Raw genomic sequence first — 15,799 nt, 5'->3', positions numbered from 1 at the left:
CTGTCAGGTTCTTCACCGGCAACCCTGGCCATAGTGCTCTCAATGGTTCCTGGTGCCAAGCCACCGACCCACTAAAAAGGAATATACACATTGCCCTTTCCACGGGTCCATGCAGTTAGATGAATATGCCATTCATTTTGTTGCAAAGTGCAATTGGAAACAGGAAATCATATACATCCACAGTGTTTGGTTCTGGCACAAATGAGCTAGTCTGCCACTGCACTGCGTATGTTCACACCAACGCCAGGGAACATCATGGAGACAAGGCTGCACACAGCACTGACTACTGTCTAACTATCTACTGATTTTTGTTTTCTTTTTTTCTTTTTCCATGCCAACACTGCAAACCCAATACCTGAGCTCCATCCGAGGCCCGCAGGCTCTGGCTTTTTTTCTTGGCCCGGGAGGCCGCCGGATCGGCCTCTGTGTCCGAGACAGCGCCATGATAGGGGTCGTAGCTGGTGTTCTTGTACGGGATACCGGGCATGAGGCGGTCCTAAGAAATGTTTACGGTGTACCGTGTCAAGTTGAGAAAACCTTGCTACTTTCAAAGTTTAAAGTAGAACTAGACTGTGCTTTTAACCCCTCCGTGTCGGTAATTCTTTTGACCGTAACTGCTGGGCTGTGGTATGTGGTATGGCTGTGGTCCATCAGAAGGCCCCACTGAACCAGCAGCTGCATGGTGAATAGACTATATGTGTGGTATGCACTTATCCTCACACAAAGCCACGACTGTCACCGGTTCCCGATGCGAAGGGGTTAATATACAGGTACACATGGAGAAAGGATAAATATGGCACAAACTATAAGAACTTGTGCACAGTTCTGTTAATGGTTAGACAGAGTGAAAAGACTCTGAAGAAAGTCTGAGCGAGTTATATCAATTAGTCAGCCTCCTCCCCAGTTTGTTTTTAGAAGAAATAAGACTGGTGTGGACCTAATCTACAATTTCACTTGGCAGTGCTTTATGATGACTCTGTCAAGTGAAAAGGAACAAAAACCACCTAGTATTTAGAAATTCTCTTAATACATACCAATTTTTGTAAATTTTGACGGCAAATTTACCTTAAGAGCTCTAAAATCCTCTGGGTTGAGTAAAGCCACCATTAGCTAACATGTGGCTTGGTGCCCCTTGAAAGTTAATGCAGGAGGAGGAATGTACCTGTACCCATTTTACTGATAAAACAGTGAGAGATTTTGGAAGATTCCTCAAGAAATGTGCCTGGATGATCAAGGCCCAATGTATAAAATTACAAAAAACCTAAAAATTTCCCCCAGACGCAAGACCAGGCTGCACAATCCTGTAGGACTTTCACTGGGGTTACAAATATTGCATGGGGGATAGAAGTGAATGAAGTTTTCAGGAGAATTTTGTCTGTACCATTGCGGAAGATTTCCGGTCGTCTCCAGCCATCAAGCCTTGTTGATCAGGCACTGACCTGGTCCTCCGCATCGGGGAACCGGGGATGATTTCTCCTGTCCGGCTAATGGTGTGGTCTGTGATATGAAGAGAGGTTTGGGCATGACACAATCACTGTTCTGTCTGTCGCAAGATTTAAAAGTTGACTGATGTTACAGTTTGGCATGGTTTAATAGGATCACACTAATGAGCCGCCGATTTCATGAAAGTTTTACCCAGCGGCACAAGGACACTTTAAGTCCTACCGGTATGCCACATTCTATTGCGCAAGTTGTGCAACAAATAATGACACACATAACAAAAGTGTATGTACTGCGTACGTCCATGATGCGCACAACCAATTGTGGTGAAATTTACACAACTATGTCAGGTGGCGTAAGTTGCAGTAAACAAATGAAAAATGAATGAAAAACTTGTTTGGTTGAGGGAAAACTGTGACATTTTTTAATCAGTTCTGACAAAGACAGGAAAACAACTTTTCAAAATGGCACGCAGAGCTAATTTAGCAACTGTGTAATGGCTGCTGCAATATTGAAATGGACAGCTGTTGTCGTGGTAATCATCCTAATTGACATTTTAGGACATTTGACACGGGTAAGTAACAATTAAGTGCCTTTTTCTTTGAAAATGGGCATTGTATGCCTTTCTTTTACCTTTCAAACATTTCTAGCATTACAATGATCATTTGAGCAAATGCCTCTATATCCACACCTTATATGGCTAATAAATAAACAAAATAATTTGAGCCGTTCCTATTGGTCAGCAGGTTGTCAGGTGACATGGTCCCTGGTGCTACTTACATTTAGATTCAGGTCTAGGTCCCTTGCTCCTTTTTTCATAGCCTCCTATTGTGTGTCTCTTGTTGGCAGGGTTACCGTCACCATACCAGCCTTGCTGGCTTGGTCCATTCCGTACTAGGGGAGCCAACAAAAACAATTTTAAAATACTTTTGAATACTTTCCAATCTACAGTGCCCTTGTGACCAGCTGAAAGGCCATGTCTGAACTACTTGCTGCAGCCCAAAATTGCACGAGAGTCTATGGTAGTGGCAGCAGACAGTTCCCATAGTCTTGAGAAATTTTAAGCCACAGGCAGATAATTGGGACGCGACCCAGTAAAAACGACTACGGAAGGTGGCAGCAGCAGTGTTGTTTCAAGCCAAAGCCGTAACTTTGGAACATGGCTTGGGCTCAACATGAGACGCCGCTCAAGATGTAACTCTTCCAAGTACCTGGAAGGTAAAGCAACCTTACCTCTCTCTTGTGGTGGTGCACGACCCCTTCTGTGGTTCGTGGAAGGGCTCGAGTAGTACTGATTCTCCTGGTTGGGGTATATCTGGGGCTGCTCCATTTGCTGCATGGGGGGTTGCTGGTAGCGGGGCTGGGGATGGAGGATCTGAGGGGAGGCGTGGTAAGATGACTGGGCAGTGGACGAAGCCACCGATTCCAGGACGGGGGACTGTTGGACCTGCTGCTCTTTGATTTGCTGGAGAACAGAGGAAAAAAATTAAACCCTTACTTAAAATACAGCAATGACGAACTCAACCGACCTTACCAAGGGCTTTTGGGGTTTTATGGCAAAGAGTCATAACCACAGACAATGAACACCCAATCCTGACAAGATCCCCCATATGAAGCAAGATATGAGATGGAGAGAACCCCCCCTACTTTGTGTTGGTCATTGTCTCATTGGAATCTCAGGATTTCTCTTCAGACATCTTGGGGGGATGAGTTACATGTAGGTAACAATATTCTAGAGTGTGTACATGTGTGGACATGTTGGGGGGTACCCCTCGGTTTCATTTCTTGCTGGATATAAGATCCCCAAAGCATTCTGGGGATGGATTGGGACAGATAACCAGAGCTAACAGAAGATTTCTTCACTGTCTTTGACAGTCTTCCTTTCAAAGTGCCAGTGCCCGAATGCAGTATTCCGCCACGATGGCAATATTCACATCTTACGAGATGAGGTAACTATACAATTGTACACTCAATTTGAAACTTCCATGTTCTGCTGCAGTGCAAAAAGACAGCAACTTAAAATACTTTTCATATCAAGCGCAGTCTTTTTTATGTCTTTGTATGAAACTAGCAGGATGTAAAATCATCAAGTTACTTTCTGGGTTCATCTCCACATAGCAATTTCATTAGTGTTTGCCATGAACTTTCTTTAAGATGAAAGGTTCCAGTTCAATATGACATCAATGAGCAGGCATGCAACTTGGACTTTGACAAAAAAAATGAGGAAATTCCAATTTTTACAAGACTTTGCACAGTGTTTTCAATTTTCTAAGGCATGAGTACGAAGTGAAAAACGAGGAAATCAGCTGATCCGAGGAAAAGTTGCGTGCCTGAATGAGACATTCTTGTACAAACCTGGGACACCAAGCCATGATTAAGGTACAAAAGGTGGGTTGTTCAGTACAGAATCGTGCAAAACTGAAGAAACCCAAAAGTGGAAACTGGCTGATTCGAGAAGGGTACAGGTGAAAAAAAGTTTCAAGGGGTAGGACAACTTTTGATTTCCAAGATAATTAAACCTCTTTTGGGCTGAAACAATACTCTCTCTATCCAACTCTCCTGATTTGACAAGAACATCTCCCGATCTTCTTTTTTGATCAGGCATTTTTACATTTCTACACACCCGGACTTTTTTGATGCTGTCCTCTCTTCTGCGCAGCGGCGGGGCAGATTTCCACCCGCTGTCACTGGCCGCCGCCGGGGTAGCAGGCGATGCACTGATGTCATGCGATAACATGGTGTCCAGGTCTGTAACGGTGTACTGCTTGGGGGTACGGGGCGACTGTTCACGACGATGACGTTGGATCTTCTCTGGGTAGGCTAGATGAACAAAAGGAAGAAGAAATCAAAGTTGGACCTAAGTACTTGTGAACAGCCATTTGCAAGTTAGCTATATGCGTTGGGAGACATATTCTGATTCCTCACACTTAATATACCCCAATGCCATGCAAAGATGTCACAGATTTGTGCGCTTTGAGATGAAATTAGTTGTGTGTAATCTTCAATGTTTGCCCCCAGGCCTGGATTGCACTGTGGGGAAGATTTCTACAGTTAGGAAAATTTTAACTATGTTGTGGTGAAGTTTGAATGCCCATCTAACATGTGTCTGGTTCCAATGACTATTATAAAATGCGTGTGGCCCCCATCAACTAAGGAGTACATGCTCCGCCTATCTCCTAGACTGGTGCTAGCATGAGCAGTCACACACTATTATCCACTGTGATCATGTGTCTGGGTTCCTGTCTACCCCAAATACTGTAATGGGCCTGTGCTGCAATGTCACCAGCAGGGGCACTGCTTACTTTCTGCGGGTCCCGTCCTTAGTGTCTGCATCTGGTTAGCCAGCTGATTTCTCTGTTTGTCCAGGTTTTCCAGCAGGGATTGGACCCTGGTCACCTCGTTCTCCATCTGGAGCCGCTCCTTGGTGTTAGCGCCCTCGTGCTGCAGAAAAGGCAAGATTGTATACTGCTCATAAAATGAACTCAACAGTAGGGCTACCGTGAGTTTTATACAGGATCTAGTAATGCTGACTGAAAACTACTACTCGTAGTAGTCGGCAGTCAACATGTTAAATTCCAAAATATCCAACCCCCAAGAACAAAAAAGACCGCATCAGAAAATGCCACGTATTCACCTGAGTTTGTGTCTATGAAAGTCACACTGAGGTCAGCATAATGTTTCCACTTAAGTTCAATCCCAAACTGCGAACTATTGAACAGCTCCGTGACACTGGATGCAAGGTGTGAGAAGTTAAGAGCGAGTCTGCGAGCAGATCTAAGGCGCGAAAAACTTACCGGACTTTTAGTACTCCTCTGGTGTTGCGCATCCAGCTTGGATCTTAGGAGTGACACCTCATATTCAATCTTCCCATTCTCAGCAGCAACCTCCTCCAGTTCCTAAAGGACACATGAAAGTGGCATCACAAAATTGCACAAAAGAGAGAACGACTCCCACTCAACGCGATATCTTATTTCCGACGCCAAAATGCAATGCGCCCTGACAGGCAAATTGAATTTGAAATTCAATTGTAACTTCCTTAAACCTCCTTTGTGGGTTTCAAGAAGATATTTCTCGCATGACTTCAAGGTAATGTTCCAAGTTCTCCAAGATTTTCAATAACAGTGCTACCAGATTCCCAACAGGATCTCTCTTAATTGTTTTTGAACTGTTCATAAGTCGTAATTCTGAGAATGAGACAGGCCACGAGAGGTGGCTCCTGCCAGACTACATCCAAAACTTCAGATGTCCTGATGACCTGCGGCTTCCAATGACTGCCAAGATTTTCTAGGATTCTCTCACCCCACTTCTGTGTCCCGTTGAGCTTTTCCAAAAATTGAAATGAACATGAGAATCCGCACCTTTCCACGACTTCAGTCGAAATTAAAGACTTTAATTGGGTTCTCTGTGGCACTTCTGTCCTTTCCCTTAACTTCACCTAGAAATAAAAATGATCGTAATCTTGGTACAACAGCAAACCTTTTTCCCCTCCCCCTTAGTCACTGACCTTTGTCCCGTTGGCCAGCTGTGTCCGGACTTTCACCAGGTCCCGCTCCAGCCGGTGCTGCTGGTCTTCCATCCCAACCCGGATGTCTGGCTCGTCCCAGTGCCGGTCCATCTGGCGTCCCAGGCGGTCCAGCGACGCCTCGATCTTGTCCTTGTCCTCCTTGAGGAGGGAGACGTGGGCCGACATCTCCTGCAGCCTCTTGTCCAGCCGGTGCAGCTGGCTCAGTTTCTCCTGTGGAAACAAAATCAAAAGGATGAAGTCTTTTCTGTGATTTCCTTGGGCAATGTCTGCTTCTTGGCGTTTGATATGCTGCAAGTCGGACACTTCACAAGTATTTCACTGGTACTTGAAACTGCTTCCCAAGTAATCTTAAGTCGCGAGCACACAACACAGAGGTGAGATCCGTGGAAATTGAAAATCCACAAAATAATCACCAGAGCTTTTGAGGGTCCTTCGGCAGCAAAGGATCTACAGTATACCTTTACAGACCTGCCAACCTTGCCATGCTCCTTCCTAAGGTCGGGCATTACCACACAATAGATTAAAAGGTATTAAATGAGCCTACAGTTCATTCAAAATTTTAATCTATTGTTTGGTCAGGCCTGACCTCAGGAAGGAGTTGGCAGGTCTGCATTTGTGTTTGCCTGAAGGCATCTCTTAAAATACCCATTTCTTGTGTTCTATATCAACTGCTTTACGTAAAAAAAATTCCTCTCCTATCGTTCACGCACCATTAGTTGTAACAGTGGTTATAATGCTACCTGTGATCAGTACTTGCATAATACTTGACCCCAACACGATTTTCGTTCCCTTGTTTGACAATTTCCAAGACTCTCTTGGAATTTTCGGTTTAATTCTTGTTCTTTGATGTGAGGTTCTGTTTTGGTAGCCAGTCAGACAGGCCAATACCCTCTACGCAGAGTGCATCAACAGATGCAAAATGCTCTTGACTAAAACCGCAAGTGGAGTGTTTTGATGCGGGAAGATCACTTCCTAATTAGCACATTATCAATCTTTGGATTGTGTGGTTACTTCAAACGGTAGTGATGTTCTTGCAGGAGAGTACAGGGTAGGTTTAAGACGAAAATTGGAAGATGTTAAGGGGGGGTTTAATAATTACATTACAATAATATAGAACAACTTAATAATAATACTAAGTCAAAGGGGATATTATTCAAACAAAACAGGGAACAAACTACTCTAAAATATTAACAACTACAGGTACCTGTATGCTCTATCTCATAGGGATACAAGAGGTAGGTGAACATACATGTATGTGAGAATGGAGAAAAGGGCTTCTTTGAAGCCTCTCAGAAATTTCATCATCCTACTGTGAGCATGTACTGGGGCAAGGTCTAGTTACCTGTTCAGCTGAGCAAGCCACAGTTACAGAGGATTTTCAGTCACGTGCCTTTTGACGGTCAGCGTTCAATACGGTTGATTCCAGTTAGTGTGCCGCCAAAAGAGTTCACAACGAGGTGGCCACTGTACACAATGTGCATTTGAACGGGTTGACCGGCAACACACATTTGGAAAGGGTCAACACATCTCATGCATTGTGATTGGCCAATGAATTGCAAACTCTTGGTACAGCACTAATTTTGAATTGCCTGTTTTAACGCAGACTAGCGGAGAAACGCTTGCGCCTTTGAAGTCTCTCAACATTCCAGCATACATGAATTGCCTACAGAAATACACAGATTCCAAAATGCTTCCTGAAATGCCTTTGCCCATCACGTTACATCAAATGAAAATTCTCTGTCAAATACAGGGTGCAGTAAGACATACACAGAGTATGTAGTTTATGCAACTTGAAACCAGATAAATAGAGAGGACGGGAGAATGCCTCATCATTTTCAAAAACTCAAAATATCACAGTAACATTCACAAGTACCAATTTCTTTTAGGGGGATTCCAGATAGTAGGGATCCATTTTTTTGTGTGTGTCCCTGTCACATCTGACACACTAGTATGACTTTTGTATTAAGTTCAGAACAAAGGTTCTACTTTCTAAGAGTGATGAATTAATGCAAATTACCTGCCATGCAAAAAGTAATACATGTAGTTTGAAATCAATTCCGGTGATATTTCCATGTCAAATAACAAAGGTCAGATTTAACAGGGACACAAAAATGTCACACTTTTGGACCCCTAATCACTGAAATTATCCTCTAATAAACAGTCAGGTAACCAAGGAGGCCAAGCATACATGTAACCCCAAAATCTGTAGCACAGTGTGAACTCTGGGAACAAGGTAACGACCCAACACACCCAAAGCAGAGCAGCTGCAAAATACCTGTCGTATGTTACATGTCCAATTTTGGTAAGAGGCAACATATAAGGGGAGGGTCTGAAGACAGACTCGTTGGGGAGGGGGGAAAGGACAACGGGACAATCTCAACAATATTACCTGCTGATGGAGGAGGTATAAAATCTGAGAGGACAGTGAGAGATAGAAACAGAAATAACGGCAGAACTCTGTAAATAGCATTGTCATCCAGAAGTCATCCGTGTTGACTGGAGAAAATGGTACCAGTGAATCTTAACCCCTTCGCACCGGTAATTGTTTTGACCGTGACTGCTGGGCTGTGGTATGCCCTGAATGGAGGGCTTTGTCCAGCAGCAGGCCCCATTGAACCAGCAGCTGCATGGTGAATAGACTGTATGTGTGGTATGCACTAATTCTCACACAAAGCCGCGGCTCTTGCCGTCTCCTGGAGCGAAGGGGTTAAATTCTGATATTTTACTTTTTTTTGTCAGTATGTTAATAGCTGATAAATGAGGAAATGTGAACATGAGAAAAATAAGAGACTTTTTTCTGACAAACATTTCCAACAAACATTGCTCTGTTTTTAACCTTTTGGCAGTATTTTTACTTGTGGCAAACAAACCTCAATTGTTCAAGAAATGTCTATATTTCAGGGAAACTGTCTTTGTGATTTTACAGGTTCATGCAATGATGACACCTTGAAACAAGACTATCATTCTAAAACAGAAGAGCTGGAATATGAATTGACCCCTAACCTCTAGTAGTCTATCTTCAGCCGTCTGTATCTGCTGCAGCTCTCCCTTCAGGTCTCGGTTGAGTTTCTCCTCCTCCAAGCGGCGGGAGAACTCGATCAGTTTCTTGGGCTCGATGTAGTTCAGATCCTTCTGAACCTTGTCCTAGAAACAATCAAATTGAAGACATTTTTTTTTCTTAAATGAATTTCACGGAACATCTTGCTGATGCAAAACTTATCAAGCGTCTCCCATCCTTTTCTCGAAAATAACTCCACCTACAAGACAGGTGATCATCTTGTTGAACACCGACTGTTCGCATGTCTCTGGGATAGTGTTTGTCCCACATTCTCTGGCATGAATGTTCATCAAGACCTGACAGTATCCCATGCATGTCCAGAGTCAGTTTGAATCCAAATCACTGAGCCCAACTCACCAACCGAAAGAAAAATCATCAGACGCGAGAGAAATGGAATGAAGGCCACCCAAGTACAACTGCCCCCATGCACTCGCGCTCAGTACTCCTCTGTAAAGACACTACCACGATGTGCCCATTAAAAACTGGTCATGCCAACTGCACGGTATACAGACCAAAACTTGCCTGTGGGTAATTCAAGAAATTGGGGGTCCATGTTTTTTCTGTGTCCCTGTCACATCAGACAAATGATTTTGTAAGTTCAGAGCACATTTTCTGATTTCCAAGAGGGATGAATTAATGCAAATTACCTGCCAAACAAATAGTAATAGTTTGAAATTGATTCAAGTGATATTTCCAAGTCAAATAACAAAAGTCAGATGTAACAGGGACACGAAAATGTCACACGTTTGGACCCCTAATTTCTGGAATTACCCCTACCCTAGAGTAGCTCTGATAGTGACCCCCATGCTCAAGAACGTTCTTATGTAAAGACACAACCACTTTGTGCCCATTCTGATAAAAACTGGACATACATGTACATACTTCACAGTGCACACACGGGCAGCAGGCAACCAAGCAACCATGAAGTGTCTCTCTCTCTCTCTCTAAAAAAAAAGTTGTCACTAAGCCAGAAAATACCTTCTACTGTTCCTCCATAAGAGTTCACTGAATACTAGAACCTTACCCGGTAGAACTCTTGGGCGATCATCTGATTCTGGCCGCCGTACAGGCTGCCCATGCGGACCAGATTGTCCACCAGGCGCACCAGGGGGCGACTGATCTCCAGCTCCCGCTCCACCTCCACCCGCTCTAGCGACAGCTCCTCCAGGAACTCTCGGTCCTCGCTCAGGTTGGGGTTGGAGCGACGGTGCAGGGAGTCGCTGTGCCTATGGGAATTGAAGGTCAAAGGTCATATGAACTAACAAGAGATGTGCTTCAACAATGACAGGTTTTACTCGAACCAAATACCTGTTTGTGTGACGGCCTGGTACTTGGACTGCAGAAACGCAATTTCTTTCAAGAACCAAATATCAAAACACAAATCATAATTTACCATATGAGCTGCCCACACACTGCCTTGCCCCATAAGGCCACAAGACCTTGCTGTTAACAACAGTTCCATCATGCGAAACTGTTAGCTCTGGACTCAAATAGCAGAGATTTGGCTTAAATTGGAGAAACTCATCATCAAGCATACAACCACAGAGAGGAAGTGGGACTGGCGGACCAACAGATAACACCAACCTGGCTCTCATACGGGTGGGGCTGCCAGGGGGCGAGCTGGCAGGGTCCGCCAACAGCGCCAACTCTTGGTCAATCATCTCCAGCCAGCGCTTGAGGTTAGACTGGTCCCGGCGCAGCTGGATCAGCAGCAGCACCAGCTCCTCGTGCTGCCAAGTACAAAAAAGAAGGTATTCCGACCAAAAGTGAGGATCGACAAGTTGAGGAAGCATTACAGTGGAATCAAGCGTGTCAAGGTGACTACAGTCCTATCAGATAACACAATGTATTTATTGCAAACAGACATTCATAATCAGTTTTACGTGGAGACGTTTACATCCTGCTCTTCTCTGTTCTTACAGGTAAATACTTTTGCTATAAAACATCCAAAAAGAAAGATCCAAAACAGCTACTTCATCTTCTTATCTTATTTGGCCTCATCCCCCGAGTGTCACATGTTTATCAAGGTTGTAGCCAAATCCATTACAAGACCAGTCACAGGACCAGTTATAAGAAGAAGGATAAGCAATACCGAAAGAATGCTTGTCTTAATTCAACTAAACAGCTCATCACTTCGCTTAACTGTAGATGACTTGTGACAGACTTCCGAGGACTTCTGATGATTTCAACTGCTGCCTTACTATAAATTTCAGTGTTGACGATTACTGAGCCAATCTGTATCCAAATGTGCGTGTGAGAGACTGCATCTCATGAGACAAGTTTGGATTGTCCCTGTTTACCGATTTGCCGAGGAGGTCTCCAGCAGCGATGCTGAGGCGCAGTCGGATGCCGGTGGAGAGGAGGATGTAGGGCTGGGCCTTCATCTGCCACTTCTTGAAGCGACTGGTGGGCTCCCTCGGCTGAGGAGAGAAGACAGGTGGATCTTGATCAAGAGAAGAGCCTCTTAAGAAATCTCACTAAAAATAGCCAACGTGTGAAAATGATCCAAGAATGGAACAACCGGATCAAACCACAACTCTCTGTAGGAACCAAATGTTTCTAATCAAAATTTTAAATACTACATAATTTACTTCATTCCTACATTCATTTTATGGTCCAGTGACTTTTGACTTCTTTATTTCAGAAACTGAAACCCTTCATTCTTATAACCTGAGAGTTTATTTGTGTTCAGTTTTAAAATCTTCATGGTGCTCTTATTGCTATGTATGTGTAAATCTGTCAGTATTCCTATACAGTGAATTAGATGATTTCCTTGCTAGTTTAATTTTTAATTCAATGCATTGTAAATTTTCCCTCAATTCCGTCTTGGGTTGGGCGGGAGAGTAAAAATAATGGTCATAATATAACCTGTTCAAACTGTGTAGTAGTCTTAGTGTTTAGAGCATTGTTTTCTGATCACCTTCTGGAGGCGATTGCCTGATGGAGATTGACGAGGTTGAACAGAGCATGCTGTTCAGAGTGCCAAGAAGTCTTCTCACCTTCAGCTCATCTCAAAAACCAAGACTCAGTCCATAGAGAGATATTTCACGGTATGACCCACGAAGGTACTTCCTCGTTGACCACTCCATTGCGCAAAGCTTTCAAGCAACACTTAGGGTAAGTTTTTTTGCGACTTGAGGTATCAAGCACTCACCCCTTTGTTCGATCCGCTGCTTCCCGCGAGGGGTGCTAGCTGGTCTCCGCTGTTGAACTCGTTCCTCTCCAAGGTGTTCCGCTCGGAGCGGCGCTTGGAGTTGGCATTCCTTGCCCGTCTGGGGGCTATGTCTGCCTCCGTGGTTCCTTCTGTGTGGAGAGACACAAATCGCCCTTAAAGACATGCTGCAGGTTGCCAATAGTGGCCTTGTCCAAAATGGGGACAAATGCAAGCTGAGATGGGAAATGGAGACACGCGTATTCCTATAGTTACAATCATGGCAAAGTGTGTTACTCGAGGGCACAGTTCTCTCCTCTTTTTTATTGCCTAGCACATGAATCTTCTAAGCCCTTTTCTCTACTTAGAAGCCCAGTGAAATTTGATTGAGTGCAAATTTTTTCATCTGTTTCTGACCTCTCACTGTCATGGCCTCCACAAGGTAAAAAAAAAAAAGAGGTGACATACCGACTCCCTCCTCGGTAATTGATGAGGCAAATCTCCTTGGCCGGTCATAATTGGCGGGCCTCTGCTCTTCTGGGTACCTCTCCTCAGAAGGCAGAGGAGGAGCGGAAGCAAAGGTCTCATTGGTGGGTGCCGAGCGCTGTATGACCGCCTCTACTTGCTGAGGTACATAATCTGACAAAGGCTGACGCTCTGCGCTGTGTTGAGCCGACATATCGCGGTCACTGTTCAACATGAAAGTTAGGCTTAATGTAACCGTGACTACATGTACGTGTCTCTTGGTAAACGTGCACACATTTTTACATTCAGCAGGCTCGTCAGACGAGCTCCAGGTACAGGTTTTGATAGTCTTGGCATTCAGTGTTGATTAGCTAACTACCCAGGCTGCTTTTTTTAAAATAAAGCTTACTGGATCTCTGAGAAATGAAGGCAAAATTGAGTGATGACAAGTTTGTAAACCGTAAAGCAGCTTGTTCGTTGAGGGTGATGTTGTTTGCTTGGGATTATTATTTGCTAAGCTATATTTTCCGCCCTGAGGGTTGGTAACAAAGGGACCTCCCAATTTCATGCATAAAAAGGATTGCTTGGCAAAATTCTGTGCTCGGCAAGAGTCAGCTGGGCACCAGTATACGAGAACTGCACTTGGCGTTGCATTTTGGCCGCTACCCCAACTTTGCTATTGGCAACTGCCTTCTGTGCTGAGCAGTGCTATGAGGTAAGCCCTCGGGTCCCAACCTTTCCGCCTGTCTCTCCCTGGCCCTGTAGTAGGCCTCGGGCCGACTGGTCGGCCACTCTGGCTCATTCCGTGGGTAGGCCAAGGGGCTGTTGATGTCAGCCCGCTGCTCGGGGGTCCACGGATCGTGGCCCGGCTGCGCCAACGGGCTCTGCAGGAGGGAGCGCTGCTCTGGAGTGACTTCGCTTGGATACTGCAAGCGAAAACATTTGACAAGTCAGTTTAATCAAATTCATGCGTACAAAAATGGCTCAGGTTACGGCTGTGGTGGAGCTGAGCAAACATACTTTTAAATAGAAGAACTGCACTGTGTCAGAGGTCATGAACATACAGACTGGTTGGTGCAGGAAAAGGAATGGCATCTTAGCGGTGCAGGGTTAGAGTCCCACTGAAGTCAAGTTCTCCCTCAATCCTAATTGTCCTCAATCCTCTAGCAGCCACTGGACTGAGGACTGTTATGTTTTCAGCATATTGTAACAAACTTCAGCATTCAGATCCATTTACGTAAGTAAAAAGCTGGGCTAAATGAGGACTGGACCCTCATTTGTCACATGTTCTCCTGTGTAATAGATCCAACAAATCTAACTTTTTTGTTATTAAGTTGAACAAAGAAGTTAACTGAAGCAGGATTGGAACCTGCGACCCCTGGAATACCGTACCAGTGCTGAGTATCAACTGAGCTATCCAGCCCTATGTTGGTGGCTTGTCTCAGTTGTCGATAATTTGTTGGGGGGCACTAATCAGAAGCTATGAGATCTCAAACACCATGTAGCCAGGGATCAAGCCCAAATTACACAATGCAACCCGGGAAGTGATGAACAGGGCTCACTTGGAGAGGATACAACTTTTTGAATACAGATCATGAAACAAACTATATAGGGAAACTGACCAGGTGCTTGCAACTTTGGTGTGCGCCTAACAGGCTGCCTCACAATTTGTTATAGTTTGCCGTGTATCTAGCGCCTTGAGCGCCTTTCATTAGGTGGATACGTGTGCTTTTACAAGTCTCCATTATTATTATAATTGCAACTGATTAAAATGATGAACAAAATCTAACTTTTGTCAGTTTCTGTTCAAGATCCCTTTGATTCTTTGAATGGTGTCTTGGAGTCTGTTAGACAGTGTTCACTGCTTTCGATCAATCATAATTTAGACTCACTATTTCCCCTGTCTTGGGAAACTTGAAATGTAACGGCTCCGGTGGACGCCTTCCCTGCATCTCTCTCCTCCCATCCTCTCCGGGTCGGCCCCTCTGGGGATCACTCCTTCTGTCCACCCTATGGTCACCTCGCGGGCCACCTCTTCTGGGGTTGCTTTGTCGAGGGTCACCTTTCCTTGGGTCATCTCTGGGGTCACGTCTCCTGGGACCATCTCGAGAGTCGTCTCTTCTTGGATCGCCTCTTGGGTCTCCCCTCCTTGGGTCATCCCTGGGATCAGCTCTCCTTGGCTGGCCTCTTGGGTCATGTTGCCGTGGGTCATCTGGACGGTCAAGGCTAGAGTAACCTCTGTGAGGGTCACCCCACCTGGGATCACTTCTTTGATCAAGTCTTGCATCTCTTCTGGGGTCACCTCTTGGGTCACGTTGTCTGGGGTCCCCCCTGGGATCACTTCTTCTGTTATGCCTCGGGTCACTCAAAGGGTTACCTCCTCTGAGGTCATCTCGTCTTGGGTCACCTCTCGGATCACTTCTTCTGGGGTCACCTCTGCGATCATCTCGCCTCAGGCTTCCCGTCTCGGGATCCACCCTCATCCTGCCATCCACAGAACCAGGAGCAGAGCCAGGTGGCGTTGACACTTTAGAGATATCCGAGTCAGGCAGATCTTGTGCCAGGGGATGATGCTCCGCAAAGTTGTGGCGCCGGGCATCTGGACTTCTGTAATCGGGAGGCAGGGTTGCCCTTTGATGGCCCTCCCTTGGCAGTGAATCTGTGGAGGACCTTTGCGGTTGTGGCCTCCGATCGCGATCGAGTGACCTCGTCCCTTGCATCTCCCGGGGATCACGCCTACGGCCTTCGCGGTCCCAGTAGCCCTGCGGTGCGGGCGACCTTTCACCACGAGAGCTGTGCCGAGAATCCGACTGCGAATCTGAATCCCGATGGGGACGCTGGTGCCGCTGATCCAACGAATGCATTCTCCTGGGGTCATCGTAAGGGGGTCTCCGCCCACCCCCTCCAAGTGGATGAGATGTAGGCTCACCTGAGGGGCTTGGTAAAGAGTCAGTAGTTGAGGAGTCATAATGTGGCATCTGGTGACGGTCCAATGATCCACCTTTGTTGGAGTTTCTACTGCTGTCTGGAAACTGGCCTTCCTCTATTCAAAGAAAAATACACAAATATTCAGAACAAATAATCGTTCCTGTGGTGATTCTGCAGCATTCGCAGTTACATGTCTGTCACGTTACAGGAGTCTCACCATTTCATGAAAACA

The 15,799-nt window shown here is 45.3% G+C and overlaps 1 protein-coding gene across 14 annotated transcripts in view; it reads right to left on the bottom strand.

The window, feature by feature from the left end:
* Positions 1–15,799, bottom strand: part of LOC110978001 (uncharacterized) — an 84,481-nt gene that overhangs the window by 26,189 nt on the left and 42,493 nt on the right. For 12 of the 14 annotated variants that reach the window (XM_022232613.2, XM_022232610.2, XM_022232611.2 and 9 more), the window contains 16 exons: positions 14,532–15,682; positions 13,375–13,565; positions 12,643–12,863; positions 12,178–12,326; positions 11,324–11,443; positions 10,608–10,753; positions 10,048–10,249; positions 8,969–9,109; positions 5,945–6,175; positions 5,235–5,336; positions 4,743–4,881; positions 4,064–4,260; positions 2,674–2,905; positions 2,221–2,334; positions 1,382–1,497; positions 356–496 (listed from right to left, as the gene is read on the bottom strand). In XM_022232613.2, coding sequence (XP_022088305.2) covers positions 356–496; positions 1,382–1,497; positions 2,221–2,334; positions 2,674–2,905; positions 4,064–4,260; positions 4,743–4,881; positions 5,235–5,336; positions 5,945–6,175; positions 8,969–9,109; positions 10,048–10,249; positions 10,608–10,753; positions 11,324–11,443; positions 12,178–12,326; positions 12,643–12,863; positions 13,375–13,565; positions 14,532–15,682 — 3,593 coding nt within the window. The remainder of the gene's footprint in view (positions 1–355; positions 497–1,381; positions 1,498–2,220; positions 2,335–2,673; positions 2,906–4,063; positions 4,261–4,742; positions 4,882–5,234; positions 5,337–5,944; positions 6,176–8,968; positions 9,110–10,047; positions 10,250–10,607; positions 10,754–11,323; positions 11,444–12,177; positions 12,327–12,642; positions 12,864–13,374; positions 13,566–14,531; positions 15,683–15,799) is intronic. The other 2 variants (XM_087130862.1, XM_022232622.2) reach the window with 1 other exon arrangement.

Source organism: Acanthaster planci, linkage group LG20 (assembly GCF_054643075.1).
Source record: "Acanthaster planci isolate LZ-2023a linkage group LG20, COTS_SCS, whole genome shotgun sequence".
NCBI lineage: Eukaryota > Metazoa > Echinodermata > Asteroidea > Valvatida > Acanthasteridae > Acanthaster > Acanthaster planci.
This window is presented reverse-complemented; position numbering and strand designations above follow the sequence as displayed.